Source organism: Aulonocara stuartgranti, assembly GCF_965226115.1.
Source record: "Aulonocara stuartgranti genome assembly, chromosome: 13".
Taxonomy (NCBI): domain Eukaryota; kingdom Metazoa; phylum Chordata; class Actinopteri; order Cichliformes; family Cichlidae; genus Aulonocara; species Aulonocara stuartgranti.
In genome coordinates, this window is record NC_138949.1 from 7,467,797 (window position 1) to 7,488,115 (window position 20,319).

General features: G+C 43.4%; 1 protein-coding gene across 3 annotated transcripts in view; it reads right to left on the reverse strand.

Moving 5' to 3' along the window:
- thada (THADA armadillo repeat containing) overlaps positions 1-20,319 on the reverse strand; it is a 124,731-nt gene that overhangs the window by 60,343 nt on the left and 44,069 nt on the right. For all 3 annotated transcript variants that reach the window (XM_082556234.1, XM_082556235.1, XM_082556236.1), the window contains exons 27-28: positions 17,516-17,605; positions 10,439-10,570 (exon numbers count right to left, since the gene is read on the reverse strand). In XM_082556234.1, coding sequence (XP_082412360.1) covers positions 10,439-10,570; positions 17,516-17,605 — 222 coding nt within the window. The remainder of the gene's footprint in view (positions 1-10,438; positions 10,571-17,515; positions 17,606-20,319) is intronic.

Below are 20,319 nucleotides of genomic sequence, written 5' to 3' on the forward strand. Positions count from 1 at the left end.
GTAGGACATATCAAAAACATCAACTTTAAACTACATCTCATAAGTCTGCAGGTGGCCAGTGTGTTTATGTTATTATTTGGACCAGATACAGACCTAACCTGGTGTTTTCCCCCGGATGATCTGATATCCTCGTGTTGGTGTTGTTCCAGGTTCAACATTGCAAGTGACCAATCACATTGTTGTGACGTTATTCCTTTGCACGCCAAGCCATTCGTGCATTTATGAAATTCCAATGTTGCAAGGACAATATCAATTCTGCTTACTGTTTATTAAAGGGTTACGATTAGGGTTAGGGTCAGGGTCTGTTGATCGGCGGACAGAGGCGGTTTCACGCAGCTTAAGTACAGTTTTTTGTTTTACGCCGGTTTTTCCCGAAGTCGCAAAGGTATGACGTCACAACATTCTGATTGGTCACTTGCAATGTTGATCCTGGAACAACATTTAGTATGATGATCTGGGAACAACACCAACACGAGGATATCAGATCAACTGTTTTCCTCCCATCTGTGGAAGGCCTCTTTACTCTTGAAGAGGCTGTAAAACTTTGTGAAAGGTGTCCAATGTGGGCCAGTCATTTAGAGAAGCCCACTTCTGACTGATAACAGCGATGCTGAGGTGAGTTGGTGAAGATATCCTGAACTTTTCTGTGGGTAAGCAGCACTGCTGTTCCTTCCTGACTGATTTACAACTTAAAACACTCATAAATACTGTTTTGGTTTTTACATCTGATGGCCTTGAGGCCTTATGACATCCTCCACACTATGCAGGTGAACATATGAAAGTGATGATCACCTCTTTCATTGAATGTTGAGTATTTTAATCAACCTTGTTACATATGTGGTGTTCCCGGTCAAGGGTGACCACCATAGGAGATGAGTGGGAATCCACTAAAACCCCCCCTCCCATTGACTGAATGACCCCCTGAAAGACCCACTTTACTACCTACTGATTGACCCACTGCACTGAATTTGGTGGTGAAAAATGTTTGTTATGCTAATTTAAGAGCTGTTAAAACAGGCCGGGAAGACTAAAGTAAGGGGGGGTGTACACAGAACTGGAGGGTTAAAGCTGATGTTATTAGCCTGTGTTCATCTGTGTAGATCTAAGATTACTAGACTCTGACGCTTAGTGAATAAACTCTCATACAATGTGAAAATGCAATCAAACTATTTATCGGAGAGAAATTGTGAGTGTTTTAATGTTTTTAGGTCACTTAAACCAAACGTTAGTCGGAACGGTCTCGTGTCTAATCTGCTGACATCAAGTACTTCTGACAATATCAGGAATAAACAAGTATCTTGTTGCACTATTTCTTGTGTTAGAGCTCTGACTTCGGTTCAGAAGACTTGAGGCTTGAGGTGATGAAGAAGAGGATGATGTTTTAGAAAGATGCCAGTCACACTGTCCCTTTCCTTCAAATTATTATTATTTGGTGAAGGAGACCCCTCTCAGTTAATAAAACACAGGTATGACCCTTCATGTCTTAAGTTTGAAGGTTCAGGCATGAATTTCAGTGCTCTACACAGCACGCAAACTCCTACATGTTCTCTTTTGCACGGCTTTTGGCATACCATCTTGTATCTTCTAATTCTACAGTGCTAGTTTTCATCAGTTTCATAAACTCCTTGCCGCTACTAGTTGGCCTGATTAGCACACAGGGTACAGCTTCAGTTTACATTATGAAATGTAATCCTGTAATGTGTCAGTAAACTATTTCCTTTTCATGTCAGGCATAGTTCAGATACTGATGGCAAGTTTGTTCTTCTCTAGGCATTTGTTCACCATTCGTCATCGTGGGGAAATGCACTGCATTGTATTAAAAAAACAAAAACAAAAAGAAACTGATAGCAGTCCCTTTTGAAGTCAGTTTATAGGCATTTCTGTGCCCTTTCTAAAGAAATGAGATGTGAGACAGTGCAGGCCAAAAAGGAAAGGAAGGGAGTGGTGCAGGCAGGGTGAGCAGAAATGCCTGGGCTGGATATCACGGGATATAAATCACTACCACAACACTCTGAGGGCTTACAGTTAAGATGGAGAGACAGAGAAAAGGAGAGGCGCTCCAAGGAGATAAGACAAACTGTTTTAAAGACACTGCGGATAGGAATGAAGCCATTAATTATTATAACAAATGTCCGCTTCTCGTCATCCTCCCCCATTTTCTCGTCATCATCATTATTCACTCCGTCATTACGCATGCAGGTGTGACGCTTGCAGAGGGCCCGGCATCGAGGGAATGTTACAAATCTAGTGAGGATGAGGTGGGAGGTTATGAAGATTTAAAATAATAATAATTTGCTATGCGGTGTAAAGGAGTTATACCACAGTATTTGAGTATGGTGCTCTGGCCTGTCAACAGGTGAAGCTAAGCAACATTTAATCCTTGGAGGTGACGGGTCAGGTCTTATGGAGACGGGGAGCACGCGGTGGGCGACGGCCATCGGCCTCATCAGACACGTCCTGCACACGCCTGGGATAGATGGGTTGGGGGATGGAAAGGGGGTATCGCAGAGAAACATGGCTGGAGCCAAAGAAGTTGTGGCTGGGCTATATTTAACATCTCCAACATGTGGGCTTCATTTGGCTAGATGTGTGTGCTGCATACCTTCTCTGACAGTGCCAGACTCAGCCGAAAGCCCTTTTATTTTCACCCACAAGAGATGGAACTCTAAAGGCATAACTACGAGATTTCACTGAGGTTCAGATTTTTTATTTTTTTAAGAACGTATGCATTCAACGAAGGCAAAGTCACACATTTACAGGTGCAAGTGGTAACGGCTCCAGTTTATGACCCAGTCAGCTTATGATCACACTTCACTTTCCATTTTCTATGTGTGTCACTAAATATGGAATGAAATGAATTATTCAACAGGTTATTATCAGATGCGAGTTAGATGGCTACCTAGAGCTGGGCGATAGAACGATAACATATGTATTGCGAAATAACTTTTTCGCGATAGAAAAATTAAACTATTGCGATAGGCCTCACCGCTCGTCCTCTTTTTTAAAAAAAAAAAAGAAAAAAAAAAGAACAGCCAATCCAAATTAAGTAGTGCAGAGCCAAACCAATCACAGCTGCAGCGTCACGTCACGTGACTTGTTACGTACAGCACAAGTGCCAAGCCGCACATGTGTATTTGTCTTGGAAAGCAGCCAGCCGCCGTGCCGCCCGGGTATTGGAGGAAATGAGTGCGCCGACTAGAGAAAAATCAACCGAGAGCGTAACCGAAGGTTACCGAAGATAAAACAGATGATGGTTCCAACGCCGGAGAGATTGTCAAATGGAAGAGCCATAGAAGTTCCGTAGTGTGAAGGTATTTCGGGCTATTTCAAGTCAAACAGAGTAGCGCGCACTGTAAATTGTGTCGAAAGCAAGTCTGGAAATACAATAAACCTGCTCAATCTCTGACTGGAAGCGCTAATTCGTCATTCGGCTTTTGTCAGACTAAAGTAACTGTTAAAACTGTTTGAAAAGCTCAGCTATACAACAAGGAGAGATTGAGAATTTCCTTTTAGTTCTCAGTTTATTTGATATTGACAAAAGTTAGTCAGTTTTGTCTGTTCTTCTGTAAAACAAACTAAGATTTATTTTTAGAATTAATAATTTCTAAGTGGAATTGACAATTTAGTCTGTTTCGTTTGTTCTATTTTGAAACTTAAACGCTTTAGCGGCTGCCTTTTGTGTAGTTTGCAATATTTGCCTTTATTTTTCTGAAAAAGTCTCATGTTCCTTAATTACATCTACCCTGTTGAACTTCATCCATCCATCCATTCGCTTCCACTTATCCTTTTCAGGGTCGCGGGGGGCGCTGGAGCCTATCCCAGCTGTCATAGACAGGGTACACCCTGGACAGGTCGCCAGTCTGTCGCAGGGCCAACACACAGGGACAGACAACCATTCACACTCACATTCACTCACACATTCACACCTAGTGACAATTTGGATTATCCAATTAACCTATCCCCACAAGCTGCATGTCTTTGGACGGTGGGAGGAAGCCGGAGTACCCGGAGAGAACCCACGCAAACACGGGGAGAACATGCAAACTCCACACAGAAAGACCCCGGCCTGATGGTGGAATTAAACTCAGGACCTTCTTGCTATGCGGCAACAGTGCTAACCACCGTGCCGCACCTGTTGAACTTATTATGGGAAATAAATACTTAAATAAAAACAAGCTGCTGATTATTTCACATTTTACTTGTGAGCAACGGCACATTTAAATCTTACAAATATAGTTATTTGGCTTATATCGTGATATATATCGCCCCAATAAAGGGCGATCGTGGCTCAAGAGTTGGGAGTTCGCCTTGTAATCGGAAGGTTGCCGGTTCGAGCCCCAGCTTGGACAGTCTCGGTCGTTGTGTCCTTGGGCAAGACACTTCACCCGTTGCCTACTGGTGGTGGTCAGAGGGCCCGGTGGCGCCAGTGTCCGGCAGCCTCGCCTCTGTCAGTGCGCCCCAGGGTGGCTGTGGCTACAATGTAGCTTGCCATCACCAGTGTGTGAATGTGTGTGTGTATGGGTGGATGACAGGTTGTGTAAAGCGCTTTGGGGTCCTTAGGGACTAGTAAAGCGCTATATAAATACAGGCCATTTACCATTTTACCATATATCGTTATCGCCTGAAATGAAAAAAAAAAAAAAAAAACATATCGTGATATGAAAAAATCTCATATCGCCCAGCTCTATGGCTACCCCATACCTGCATACCACCATCACCCAGGACCTGAAGTGGGAGCCCACCATCACCTCCGTCATTAAGAAAGCCCAGCAGAGGATGTACTTCCTGAGGCAGCTGAAGAAATTCAACCTGCCAACACGGACGATGATGCAATCCTACACTGCAATCATCGAGTCCATCCTCACCTCCTCCATCACCGTGTGGTACGCTGGAGCCACTATCAGGGACAAACAGAGACTGCAGCGTGTTGTGCGCTCTGCTGAGAAGGTGATTGGCTGCAGACTCCCATCTCTGCAGGACCTGTACACCTCCAGGACATTGCGGCGTGCAGCTCGGATCTCAGCTGACCCTTCTCACCCTGGACACAGTCTGTTTGACCTGCTCCCCTCAGGCAGGAGGCTCCGGTCCATTCGCACCAGAACCTCTCGCCATAAGAACAGTTTCTTCCCCTCTGCTGTTGGACACATGAACAATAACCGTACGACTGTTCCCACCACTAACACATGACCCTACGCTGTGTTCACTGCATCATTCCATGTTTGGCACTGATCACCACCTGCACTCATGTATATATCATGTATATATCTATCTATCTACTTAGCACTTTTAATTCTTATTCTTATTTTTATTTTCATGTCTATTTAAGCTTAATTTATAACAGTATGTCTGCACTGAAGCACCGCAGCAATTTCCTAATGTTGTAAACCCGCTCAACATTTGGCAATAAAACCCTTTCTGATTCTGATGTAGTTCTGCTGGAGGTTTCTTCCTGTTAAAAGGGGGTTTTTCTTTCCCACTCTCGCCAAGCAATTGCTGAAATTACTGTATGGCCTTTACCTTACAGTATAAATCGGCTTAAGGCAACTGTGGTTGTGATCTGCCTATAAAAACAAAAATGAAGTGTTTTGCAACATACGACTGAAGACGTGGATCAGACTAGAAACAGTTACAGAACCAGCCTTTAAGTGTGCAGTCAGACAGAGTGTACAGATGGAGGAAAAACCAAATGCGATCAAGACCAGATTACCAATACAGGTGAAATAGTCTTGGAGGTCTCTAAAGATCCTGAGGCAACACGTCAGCGCCTAAAGAGCTGCTGGTAAAAACTTCAAACTGGAAAAAAGAAAGTTAGACTATTTTTGTAGTCATATCTGAATCCAGACATTGTTTAAACATTCTGACACATATCCGTAGTCCAATAACAATTGTCTCTGTAATAAAGGGTACAATGCCAGCAGGAAATGCTACAACTTAAAAGCACTGTTTAATGGAGCCAACTTGTCAAACTGAAAACAACATGATTTTTTAAAAAGGCTAAATATTTGGGGCACTAGCAGCTTTGCATTTCCTGTTCTTTGACTTTGCTATGTCTTATAACCTTGAGCTACACTATTATGTACAAACACATACCTTATTAGCATTACTCATACAACAGGGTTGAACTTGACTGTTTTAGAGGGCAGAGGTTTCACCCTCACACACTAGAGTTTCGTGCAATAAGTACTAATCCTGAAAGATCATTGGGAAGCAGAATGACTGCGCTAACCTGGCAAAGGACCAGTAGCAATAGTTGCCCCAAATCTCCACCTTTAAACATAACAAAGGTTGGATGAAGGAAAACACAAAACAGTCATAACTCCCCTTGAGGTGCAGAGGAACGTGAACATCTAAACAAAATTCTCATGCCAGTTCCTTCAAACAGTTGATGAGAATTTTGCACGCAAACACCAAATGTCACCCTCACCGTGGCACTGAAGACACTGAGGTCAATGCAAAGGGAGTCAGACTACTCCTCTGGGGAGGCACAGATGTTAGCATGAAACTTGAATTCCTTTCAAACTTTGAGTCTGGGCCAAACAAACTAAAAGAGCTGCTCAACACCAGAATATATTATACAGTAAACCGCAAACAATACGGCTCTACCGTTTCACTAAAAATGTGACAGATGTTTATCCAATCTACTTGAAAATTGGAGGATTTACTGCCTGGTTAGTTTGAGGTATTTGGATGAGTGGTTCTTATATTCCAGTTAACAAGTCTGTAGGGTGAGGGGCACTAGCTTTGTGAAAACACTGACTCATTTTAAATCTCATTCCCCAAAATCTAACCCTAAGCTTAAGCATCGCAACTAAACTAAACATTAAAAAAAAAGATAGACGTAGCCATGGAGACAAAGACACCCGCCTGCCAAAAAAAAAAAAGGCCACTGCACTAACAATAAAGCCAAATCCCACAACTACTGTACTCACAAAGCATGCTACAATACCAGTTTTATGTCTCCTCACTATGCCAGCCACTAGAGCAGGGCGATATGACCAAAAATATTTATCACGATATACATTTGAAAATTTGCAATAACGATATAACTGACGATATAATTGACACTAGACAAAATACTTTACAACTCCACAACTTTATTAGTGCAAAAAAATAAAAAACAACCCATCAATGTATTTTCACTTAAACAAGCAGCTGTTTTTTATGTGCATTAAAGTTACATAAAATTTAACAGTGCAAAATTTCTTGCTGACAGTTTAACCAAAAGGCATTTCCAGTGGAAACTGGCCGACATATCCTCAGCATAACCATGTATAATATCCACAAAACTTAAAAGAAGTTATACACACACAATACGGTAATATTATGTTGACGCACAGTACGTATCACTCCGCGAGGCTCCTGCCTACGATAGCCGTAATGCTCCGACAATCCATCAAGCATTGCGGCTTCGTAGCTTAGCAAAGTCGTACTAAAACATTTGACAGATTTTCAAATGCCGTATACATAAAATCGTTTTGAGGTCAGTAAACACAACCAGAACTCATACATAAGGCACACGGGATTATAAGGGGCGCTGTCGATATTCAGAAAAATCAAAGGATTGATTTTAAGTGTGCCGTATTTTGCAAGAAAAACACGGTAATAACGACGGCCCGCTAGCATGCGCTACCAAAAATAGTGCTTTGTTGTGTATCTGACGGTCGAAAGCCAAACCAGTTCCACACTGAAGTTGCAGCATTTTTACAAACCACTTCTGCTTCATCCGTTTCATTCAACGATCCGCTTTCGCCCTCATTCTCCATCGCCGCCGCCATGCTTTTTCCGCCATGTGCGTATGAAAACAAAGGCACCGCGCATGCGCGTTTTACCCAAATTCTATCACGATATTTCATTTTCTTGTCGTTGCCCAACATTATACCGGTATTACAGTGAACGGTATGATATGGCCCAGCCCTACCAGCCCCTACCAACACACATACAGCACCCACATGCAAGCACTATTATCTAAACCATCAGTAGTGCATTCCAACCTCAAGGTCAAAGCTTAACTCCCTATATCCTCCCAAACACGCGCGCACATCCACACACACAAAGTCGGACGCACAAGCTATCCAGCTGTAAAAATACTGCATCAATCATCTGGCTGGACAATTTACACATCAGATAAACTATTCAGAATAGCTATAGTGACAGAATAGCTTAAAGAAATGTAATGAGAAGGCTCTGCCTTGCACACATAACACAATAGTGATTTCCGTACAAAGTGAAAAAGCCTTCACACCCACCTTTTCTTTGCCACAAAGCATCACCAGCTGTGTGCTTGCATTCCAGAAAACATGAGCTTCAGTCTCCACCACCTTAGTTGTGCTGCTTTTATTTTATACACCTTATCAAGGTGCTGTTGAAGGGTGTAGGCGTGTTAAATGCTGAGATCAGGTATTATTTTCTTGGGATGCCAAATCTTGTGGACACACAAGGTTGAAGCTTACAGTTCTTATTTGCAGGTGCAGCATAAGAACATCTTCCAATAATATTTGTACATTCCTCTAATGGAGAAATGTAACAAAATGAAGTTGTGACTAAAGTTTCCCACTCGCCTGAGAGGTTCACTCTCCAGTAAACAGCGAGTGGATTCAGACGAGCTGCAACGCGAGACAACACACACATGCGCTGCTCGCTGCAGGAACAGCTCACAGTAGATGGGTGTTTTGTCTTAGTGTGGAAAGACACAAAATCCTACAGACGAACACAAAACAATCTCTCTTGTAGCCATGGCGAAACCTTAGATTATATCACAGCGATTGTACCAGTACTGAAAAACGACAATGAATTGATGACAGCACATCCATATCAAAGATGCAGAAACACCTGCGCAAACAACACAAATGAAAGAAGCCTCGCACACACACAAACACACAAAATATTTAGACCTTTGCTGATTGTGAATTGTTCTATAGTTAGAAAGAAAAGTTCAGATAAACTTAGTTTGAGAGGTTTATCACAGCTGAGTGAGCAGGTGTGGGACTCTCTTGGGTTGGACAGAATTCCTTTGGTTACATTTTTTCCTTTCAGACTTTACATAAGCAGGCAAAGAGACTGGAAAAGGCAGGGTGGGATAAATGCTCATTCAAGTCCACTGTTATGAGTGGAGGGATGAATAGTGACAGGAAACAAGGAAACATCACAACGCAGGGACGACAGTCATGAAATAAAAGTCATGTGTGTGCCAATCCAGCACGGCCAAAGTTTCTAATAATGAAAGGTCAGCGTATGAACAAATATTTCCTCTGAGGCAAAAGCACAGCCTTCCCTAAAGCCTGTGCTTTTCTCTGTTAATGGCATAACTGATATCCGGAATTTTGCAATGTCAAAAACAGCTCTGACTGGGAATTAGGGCTGGGCGATATGTACAAATTTTCCAACCGACAATCGTCAGTCCAATAATCAACGATGGGCGATATATTCGTGCATGCGCAGGATGACCGGAGCAATGTAATCATGCACAGACTGATTTGCGCATTTACAACACAGAAGAAGTCCAAACATGGACGAACTAATCCCCTAATTAATTGTTCATTGCGTTAGTCGTCATGATGGCATGTTAACGCTGACAGCACTAAAAAAATATAAAGTCGCCAATTTGGGATTTCTTTGGCTTTAAACCAGATGAAAGAGGGAGACCTAAGGAAGTGTGCAGACGTATGGTGCGAGCAAAGTACTCAAACACGACTAACTTGCATGAGCATGCACGTGTCCACCTGACACTGGCTGAGTATCCTAGACTATCACCAGCTTCTGCAGCTCCATCAACAAGCATTTGGGCGCACTCTGAGGACGGTGCATGTGCTCGCAGATGAACGAGGGTGCTGTTAAAACAGCGCTACTATTTTTTTTTCCTTCTGTTGACTGCTTCTATTAGCTCCATCGTTATTAGCAAACTTACTCATGGGCAAATAAATAAATAAATAAATCACCGTTGTAAAAATGATCGACGATAGCTGATATATTCATCCAATCGCCCAACATTGAGTGCATACATAAAAACATCATTAGAACATCGCTGAACTGACTACCACATCAAAAGAAGAAGATGAATAGAGCGGATGAATCTCCATGTCTCAGTCAGAATGCTTGGTGTGGGTTAAAACATCCTCCACTTCACAGAAAGCAGCCACAGTCCTGACCACCCGTGTCACATGTTCATTGTATGTAAGACGACAGGAGAGAGAAATCCACTGGAGTGTATCAAACCAGCAGAAAACATATTTGGGTCTGGATGCGTTTTGCTTCCCTGGAGACACTGCTAAGTCCCCTGCTTTGCATCTTTGTGGTTTGTGCAAACCTGTAGAGTCCATGCAGCTGAACTGTGCTGTTTGTGAAACTAACCCACATTTGTAGAAAATCATCAGTAATGGTCTCGGTTGTTGTGACTCCACTGTTTCCACTGTACCTGTGCATGCATGCGTAGATCACCTACCTCATGATGAAGGGCATGAAAGGTGCGAGCCCCAAAGGAGAAGAGGATCCATCCATGGGAGAAGGGTAGAGCCGACTGAGAACCAGCAGCAGCAAGAAGAGACTGGGGTGCAGCTTCACCTGACCGCTGTCACTGAACATGTACACAAACACAAAGACGCACACAATTAACGTTATCTAGAAAGTAAAAGTCATAAATCATCAATGGTAAAGCCGTTAAATGAATGGATACTTCAAGGCGACACTCCTGCCGTCGCTGTAATGGCAGAGAACCGATAAACTGAACGCTGTTTTTGGATATCTTCTTCTGACATGATCATGAGGGACTCTGTACACATAAAAGAAGTTGTTAGCAAAGGAAAGGGCCTGAAACGTGGGCTCTAGGACTAACCTTCACCTCTCCAGTGAAGGGTTGTTAACAGCCCATAGATAAATGTGGGGCTTATGCTAACATGCAGTCAAACTCTATGAAGTTGAACTTCAGGAGTCTCTATGGCAGAACTGCACAGTAATTATTTCTTCACTTTCTTGCCCTTTGCTAAGAGTTCATAGTTAAATGAGAATATCCTCTTGTCTATCAGCTAGTGATGTGCAGATCAATCCTGAAATATCGATTCCTCCGATACCAGTCATTTATGTTCTAGAATCGATTCTCACATTACAATATCGATATTTTAGTAATTTAGAGTAAATTTGTAGTTTATCATTAACTACAAATGATAAACTACATTTCATGTGCGAAATACGTCTGTATAAATGTCTCGCCGCCCCTTGGCGTGCGCACTCACAACGATGGCTGAGCGTAATTGTGTGGATGTATTTTACCTCCACAAACAGCTGAGACGTGGTTTGCAATACATGTGGCAAAAAAGTGAGGTGTTGTGGCCGTACTAGGGAGACATTCAAAAGGGCTGTTGGGGGGGGGATAAATACATTTTACAGTGTTTATTTATAGGATAAAATACGTTAAATGTCACCGTTATTATTGGCCGGCCCGGAAACAGCGGGGGTGTCCAAATTCAGAGGCTGCTTCCACCTGAGGACCCGGCCTTCGCGGTCTAAAGAAAGCCGGGTAGTACGTCACAGGCTCCCTCGGTGGAGAGAAACTCTGCCGTCTGCTCCTTGCTATCTAGATATAACAGGGCGCTGGCGTAGACTCTTCTGTTTAATCATTTTCTGTTTGACGTTTATTCAGCTGTGTGAAAACCCCGGAGGAACCCTCCCGAGAGATTAATAAAGTTTAATTTAATCTAATCTAATAACTTTAATCTCAGCCAAACCGATTTACCCACGAACAAATAAAACACTGAAAAAGCCAAACAAGAACATTTTTAGGTTATCAAAGTGACTTATATATCCTGTTTAACCCGAGTAGCGAAAGACCGCGGGGGTTTGAAGACGATGTGTCGGTCGGCTCAGATATTTGAAGTTTACACATTCTCACCTGAAAATATGTTAAAAGTTTTTTTTGCGACCCAGAAAGAGAAATAAGAGTAATATTAAAACTAAGTCGCTGCCGTCATTGCTGGAATTGGCTGGGCCACGCTATGAATTCTGCGATACGGTTTTTCAATTTTGTTGTCCGGGTGGAAAATCGGGGGAAATTCGGGAGAATGGTGGCTCCGGGAGATTTTCGGGACGGGCACTGAAATTCGGTATTGTCCCGGAAAAATCTGGAGGGTTGGCATGTATGGTTGTGGATACACCACTAACCTTGTCAAACACCTCAGAGTAAATCATATCACAGAATATGACGAGCGTATGTTGAGACGAACTGAAGAGGAGGAGAGGGACAGGTGCTGCTAGGGCGAGACAGACGTCTCTCATGGAGCCCTTTAGTGCTGAAGGCAGGCAAGGTGTTCAAATAGGCAGAACTTCAGATTTTTTATTTCTATATGATGAACCCTGCATTATTAAGTAATAAGAACAAGTAATCTGATGTCCTGTAATCATTATGATGCTATAATTTGAGATACAATAAATAAAATAAGTTTTTGTACAAAGTAACTGTATCGGATCAGTATCGTCGATACCACCCTGAATATTACTTGGTATCAGATCGGAAAGGAAATCAGTGGTATCGCACATCACTACTATCGGCTGACTATGAAGCTAAAGCAGCAGACGATTAGCTAAGCTTAGCACAGAAAGACCGAGCTAATGAACAGCACTTGTTAGCACAGCACTAGCAGTTAAAACGTTAAAATCGGTGTAGTGTTCACGTGACAGGAACTCGAGGAAAAGCGCTTTTTAGCTCCTGGAATTCATCTATAGTGGTGAGAAATAAACAGTCTGATGTGGCGCTCACTGCAACAGGATCAAACAGTGAAAAGTCACCTGAAAAGCACAGATAACCAAAGTTACCGTGCAAAATTTAACTGGCCTAAATTCCTCTTGCTTTTTAATAGACTCTGCATGTCTAAAACCACCCACGCTCTCAAACAGTCATGTCCTCATCAGTCCTTGAACCGAGCTTTTCACCTCCCTCTTCTCCTCCATCCAAGCCAGCTGAGTCAGAATGGAAAAGTGTCTCTCTGCCAGCGGTTTCACAGTTTCACTCTGACACACTCGCAGGGAAGGAAGCAGGGAGGAAAATAGAGACGGGGAAAGAAACAAGGACTCAAAGAGCAAAATAAAATGAACCTTATGTAGTGTCAACAACAAAGTGCAGCCCCGCTTTGCCTTCACGAGCTTTAGTTTTTCCTGTCTTGAATATAGAAACATGAGGAGGAAACAGTGTTTCAGCTTGACGCTGAACTTTGTGAAGGTCTGCTAATGTGACTGTATCAGGAGAGCAGTACATCCTTTGGGCCCTGTCATTAGTCATGAGGATCTCAGAACGGAGACCTTCCCTCTCGCTCCTTCCCCGAGAAAACATCGTATGCTTTTCATTACTTCGTTAAACAAAACACTCACAGAGAACCGTCCACTGGGACTGCCGCAGATCGGCAAGATGGGAAATGTAATAGCGGCCCAATTAGTAACTGGTCTAATGTGTTTAATGTCACAATTCAGTCAAGCACAGCGGGACAGGATGTGATGTCACAGAAACAAGGGACTGGGCTGGTGGTGGAGAGGGGGGCATACAAGGCCTTGTTGGGATGCAGCTGAAGGCAGAAACATTTGACAGGATAAAAAAGCGACTCTGTGGCATTTAATGCTGTCAGATCCTTCTGTGAATGTTTGCTTTCTCTAACCCAAACTCCTCAATCATCTTCAACGGCCGGGTGTTTGATGAAACAGCCTATTTTTATTTTGTCTCGTTTAGAAAGAGAGTGGAAACAGAGCGCTGACCTTAAGTATATGAATTCTTCATTTAGAAAGGAGTGAAGGGGACACAGTAGCAAAGAGACACCAAAGAAGCTCTAAAGTAAAGTCAAGCTGCAGCTTACGATTTATTCCACTGGTAGACAAATAAATCATCCACTGTGTTTAGAAAATGACTTGGAATATGATCCGAAAACTGTTTTCTTTGGACGTGCAGGCAGAGGCAGATAAGATGAAGCGCTGCTACAAATCAGAGCGGACTAAAAATGCGGGCGGTGACCTGAAATACTTTTGCAGATAAATCTGCTTTGCTACGCAGAGATAATAAAATTTGAAATCTGAAACAACAAGTCGTCTCGGAGCATATATGAGAGCATGCTTAGGCCCCTCCGAGATAGTTTTTTCAAAATTAAATTTAGAGTGTTTAGAGTGAGTGCATATACAAGCAGACACTGTGTGACAGGAGGACTATAGGAAGTACTATAGGAGGTAAAACAGAGGATACCAGAAACAAATGCTACGCAAAATGTACTCACAGGTCATTCAAAACCCTCCATTTAATAATCAGGAATCAAAATAAGAAAGGCACTGGCAGAACACATAAATAAATAAATCTGATTCTTTTGGTCTGGACAGTTTTCTTCCCCCGTGGCGTGTGATGAAGCTGATTTTTAGTTGTTGTTTTTTTTACCTTGCTTCCTTTCATTTAAGGAATGAAAGTGAAAGCCATAATAAATAATAACTATTAAATAAGTCAAGAAACGTGCTCACCTGAAGCCCCGGTCACACAAACATCGAGACCCCGCTAAACGACTGAAATTTACATTTTCATTTGCTAGGTAGCTGGTGGTTGCTTGGTGTCAACGAATCTGCATTTCTTCCCCAACAACCGGTGGTTGCCAAGAAGTTGCCAACTGGTCTCTAGGCCTGTGTGAATCTGATATATAACCTGTGACTCTGAGCAGAGATTCGGTTTGCAGACATTGAAGGAAGGAGAAGCCTTAAAGAACAGCAATTGTTTTTTTGTCCCATCACATATACACTGTGATAATACTGGATGCCAACATTAAGCATGAACAGAGTTTAAAAAAAGAAAACAAAACAAGGTTAGCATATATGTGCAAGTAATGTGTTAGCAAAAAGCCGTGGTTTCAGGGATTTTAATCTATTCTCGGATCTTTAAGTGAAGGGATATCTGAGGCTGACAGTGGGTGGATAAGAACTGTGAATCTTTCTCATCTAGAAAATGTCTAGCACAGTCTGATTACCTAAGGACCAGACACTCCTGCACCATGAAGGACCCACTGCAGCAGGATAAGGTCTCAGAGTGGATCTGAGACAGTCAGGGTATCACAGTCAGGGTTCGCCTTGTAATCGGAAGGTTGACGGTTCGAGCCCCGGCTTGGACAGTCTCAGTCGTTGTGTCCTTGGGCAAGACGCTTCACCCGTTGCCTACTGGTGGTGGTCAGAGGGCCCGGTGGCGCCAGTGTCTGGCAGCCTCGCCTCTGTCAGTGCGCCCCAGGGTGGCTGTGGCTACAATGTAGCTTGCCATCACCAGTGTGTGAATGTGTGTGTGAATGGGTGGATGACAGGTTGTGTAAAGCGCTTTGGGGTCCTTAGGGACTAGAAAAGTGCTATACAAATACAGGCCCTTTACCATTACATGGAGTCTGTGCGACTTTCTGAAGCAGTCTACTAGGGCCCACTCGGGTCTCAGTGACGCAGGTTTCGTCATCAGTGGGTCTGTGTGGAGCTCCATGTGCCTGCCTGGTTTTTGTGACTGCGTGGACTCATCCACTTAGAATACCTATTGCAATGCGCCCACTATGCATGCTCTCCAGGTGCCGGACTTTAAGTGGAAGTCTGAAATCTAACAGGAATGACTGCTGGGCCGTTGGGTTTCCAGCTCTCCACTTAACGTTCACCGCCGCGTCTCCAAACTCTTTCACGTGTATCACAGGTGCTCGTTGTGAACCTGCTGCTATCTGTGAACAGGATGGTGTGCAAGTGGTTCATCTGCCACTTTTGGCGTTCTTGGGCAAAGGACCTAATGTGATGCTCATGGAGTTCGTTTCTTACTGTTTGACTGGATAAATGTACATGAGCAGCTCTCTGGTGGTTACTTTGTAAATACATGAAATGGATTCACAATGTTTTGTGCTTTCTAACTCAACACATCCATATCCCTGAAGTTCATCTGACTTTGTTTGATACCATGATGAGTATCTTTATCTTCATTTAAGGATAGTATATATAAAATATATGGATATACAGTGTAACGTGTTGCCAAAAAAACAAAAAAGGAGAATGATGGCAGAAAGATGGTGCTTTAAACAATATTTCTATAACAATAAAATAAAAACAGTTTAAACTCATGGTGGGAGTCATTTTTAAGAGGTAAGAATCAGAGTGTAGGGGGTTGATTATACAGAGATCACTGTTCAGCTGTGCAGGCAGTGATAACAGGTCATCTCTCACAGTAACCAGCTGCTGTCAGGGAAACACCCTGTACACTAGCTGCCCAGCATCAAACACTTGGTGACTCTAATAAGGCTTGAATGCCTGTAGAGAGCATGCCATGTGCTGGTCCATCTGCATTGCTTTGCTATCAACAAGTGAAACTGAGCTTTTGGAGCTAATAAAGCTCATAAAGTAATGAAAAGCGCCTTTTATCAGGAGTAAAGACTTCAGAATTTTTTGAATCCATACAGCTATGAAAACTGTTTAATAGTCACTACAGTGAGTATTAAAAGAAGATAATCAGAGTCAGCTTTGCAGGTTTAAATACTGCCACCAAGAATTTTATTTAAAAACTATGATTACAAAGCTCATCAAGGCTGAAACATGCCAACATCAGCAAGACTTGTCTGCATGCAACAACAATGCTTACTGCAGGAAGAAGCACATACTCTGCTTGTCCAGTGTTTTCCATGTCAGCTTGTGTACTACACATCTCGCAGCTTTAGTAATAAGAGGGATTTCTGCAGGAAGGGCGGATTACATAATCCACAAATATACAGCCTTACACAGGTCCAGATCCTGCTTCTATAATCTTTCCTATATCGTTGGCCTATTTTGGAAACACACTCTTTCACGTCTGTTTAAAAAACCACTAACAGCAGCCCTCTTACCTCCAGTCCTGCAGCGTATGGCTACAGTTTGGTGCGGTTGGTCTGTTTGGGTGGTGCGATACGCTGAGATGTGGGAAGTCAGACAGCCGGGATCTGGTTCCGTGGGAAATTTGCAAATGTTTTAACAAGGGTCGCGGGGAGTAGGGGGGAATTGTGAAAGAGCTGGCCTGAAAGAGCTTTCAATTAATTGGATCCATATTAAGATAAGGCTGCCTGGGCAGCTGTTGGATGACTCATATGCTTTTAAAAAGGGAGTCTGGAGTGAGCTGACAAAGATAAGACCGATGAACCCAAGTGGACCCAACTCTCCACTCCAAAAACTGTAGCAAAATCTCAACAAGACATTTGTTTTATTCGCTCGTAAAGCTCTGTGCTTTGAACAATTGTCTGTCAGCTAAGCAGTTTAGAAAAAGGCCCACATGAGAATTCAATGCAGAGGAAAAAGAGCCGAGCTCTTTGAGAAAAACCTAGCTTCCGGACTGATGAAAAGTTGCGCTATCCTTGCTTCTTCCACCAGAAAGCCTGCCAGTGAAAAGCACCACTGCTTAATCAGCTTAAGCAAACAAAAAAGGCTGTCTTGTAGAGCTGAAATGCAAGTCAAAGTGAACCCATAATAGGACCAAGGATGTGCAAAAAGCCACGGCAAGTGTGCGTGTGTGGATTTAAGAGCGCCGCCTTACCTTTCCACTGTGGCTGCAGCTTCCTCCAGCTGGTTCAGAAGGAACGGGTATAGAGCCGGAAAGCGGGTGAAAAACTCTCGACCCGTCATCCTGCAGGCAGAGAGAGAGAGAGAGAGAGCTCTTACAACGACAATCAGAAATAAGGATTCACAAACAAGCATCTTTGATATATTCGGTGAAGTGTATAGTAAAGGTTCCATATAAAATACGATCTGCCAATTCATTAGGTACACCTGCTTAAGCGCTCATAGATGCCAATACCACAATGTATTCAGACGTGTAAACATGGTCAAAATGACCAAAGCATGGTTTTCAGAAGCAGGCAGGTATTTCAGAAACTGCTACTCTATGAGGAGTTTCCCACACAAGCATCTCTAGGGTTTACAGAGAATGGTGAGGAAAACAAAACATATCCAGTGAGCAGAAGTTCTCTGGGTGAGAAGGCCTTGTTGATGTCAGTGGACTGGCAGAACTGGCAGTAAAGCAACTACCTGTTACAATCAGGGTATGCAGAAGACCATCTCTAAACACACGTGCAGATGGGCTACAGCAGCAGAAGACCACACTGCTCCTGTCAGCCAACAGCATGAAATTCAGGGTAGAATTCCCATGACAATAGAAGCTTGGAAAAACATTGGCTGGTCTGATGAGCCCCGATTTCTGCCGTCATATTTGGATGATAGTGTCAGCATTTTGAATAAATGACATGAAAAGACGGATCCACCCTGCCTTTTTTTAATGATGTGGGCTGGGGGTACGTCCAGGACCGCTGTAGCACCAACTGAACATCATTTAAATACCACAGTCTACTCTACCTGAGTACTGTACCCGTCAAGTAGCAAAAATGCCAAGTCACAAAGCTTAAACCATGAAAGTGGTGCGGCTCAGCCCCCAAGGACGTCGACCTAGAGGCAGACCAAAGCGGAGATGGATGGACCGAATCAAGGACGACGTGAAGAAGATCGAAGCCGATCTGACCGACGCCCTTGACCGACCCAAGTGGAGACGACTTTGCAGAAAAGCGGACCCTGCAACCGAGCGGGAAAAACGCTAGGAGGAAGACAAAGCTTAAACCATGAAAAAAAAAATGGCTTGTTGAACATGACGATGAGTTTAATTGACTAAAATACCCTTTAAAATCAGCTCTGTCTAATAGAGCACCTTTGGGATGTGGTGGAACGGAAGATTAATGCTACGGAAAACCAAAAGTCATAAGAAACGTTTAGAGAACTTGTGGTCACACACTGTGGTACGACACGTTTCACACCAGGTGGCATCCAGCTTTAACACCACCACCAACAAGGTAGCTGCTGCCCCTGGATTATTTACTATAATCACATATATGAGATATATATATATAAGGGGTGCCACGATACTCGTATCGATATTGAACCGTTCGATACAGTGCTTTCGGTTCGGTACGCATATGTATCGAACAATACAACATTTGTAATTTATTTTATCAACTTTCCTTCTGACGATGCTGTCTGTGTGGAGCGCTCAGTGAATCTGCGTTCGACTACTCCGCCTAGGCTGCACTGTGGAGCGCAGATCCACTGAGCGCTCAACACAGACAGCATCGTCAGAAGGAAGAGCGCAGGGCAAGCTAGCAAGACAGAAGTTAAGCTCACCTTGCAACATGGCAAATTGAACCTCCCCCACCCTCATTCAGATCTGGCGTTTGGAATTATTTTGGTTTTCATGTGAGGTATGACCCTGAAGGTAAGCGCGTCATGGACTAAAGTAAAACAGTATGTTGGATGTGCCACGAAATGCTCAATTACATGGGTGGGAACTAGTGTGTTAGCACAGTTAGCTCGTTAACGTGTTGGCCGTCTAGCCCCAAGCAGGGGTAGCTCGTTAACGGAGATTTGCCGTGTTGTGGCATTAACGTCATTTCAACGAGATTAACGCTGACAGCACTAGTGGGAACACAACGAATATGACTGCACATTTACGCCGACATCATCCTAGTGCAAAGATAAGTGGAAGCAGACAAAAACAACAAGCACGCATGCTACAAACTTTACCCGAGTCATTTAGAGAGCCGTTAGCACATGATTCTCCTTATGGGGACCTGATATGTTTAATATTGTGGCGAGCTCAGACAAGGAGGAGACGGAGGTGTCGTTTGGTCTTGCTTCCCGTGAGCTAGCCAGGGAGCACAGCCGTTTATTGACATCTGCAGAAGAACACTGCCGCTAGCTAACTGCTCAGCGCAGCAACCGCACAGCAACAACAACAACACACAGGGCGCCCTCTGACCCCGGAAGGACACACCGTCGCAGCGAGAGGGCGTCACCCGTCACTATGGCAACATAAACAAAACATAACTGTACAAACAGAACCCCGAACAGCCCTGACCCGCTACAATATGCTGCTGAGAATATAGCCCAGAAGAAGCGTATAGTATAGCTTTTATTTTGGAAAGAGCCATTTCTCTGTAATAAACTCTCTTTTCCAAAGATGAAAAATCGCTAGCCCGACGTCCCGGGGCTAGCGATTTTTCCAGTCGGGCTATAAAATCTATCTTTGCCCTGCCCGTCGGGCTATTGTAGGAAGGAAAACTATATGTCAATGCTTTTGCATTCTTTCGGAAATGTAGCTGGGTAATTATGTCATTGGCATCGGTGAGCCACTGTCAATATGTGACATATTGAAATCGCGTTTGAATTTGCGCTTGTTTTTTGCTTTCACTTTGCAATCGCGCGAACTGTGTATAGAGAGCGACAGCACTGATTGGTGAGTGATGATAATTTGCGCACCAATTCCTCTGACATCGTCTTATCAATCGTTAGCTTACT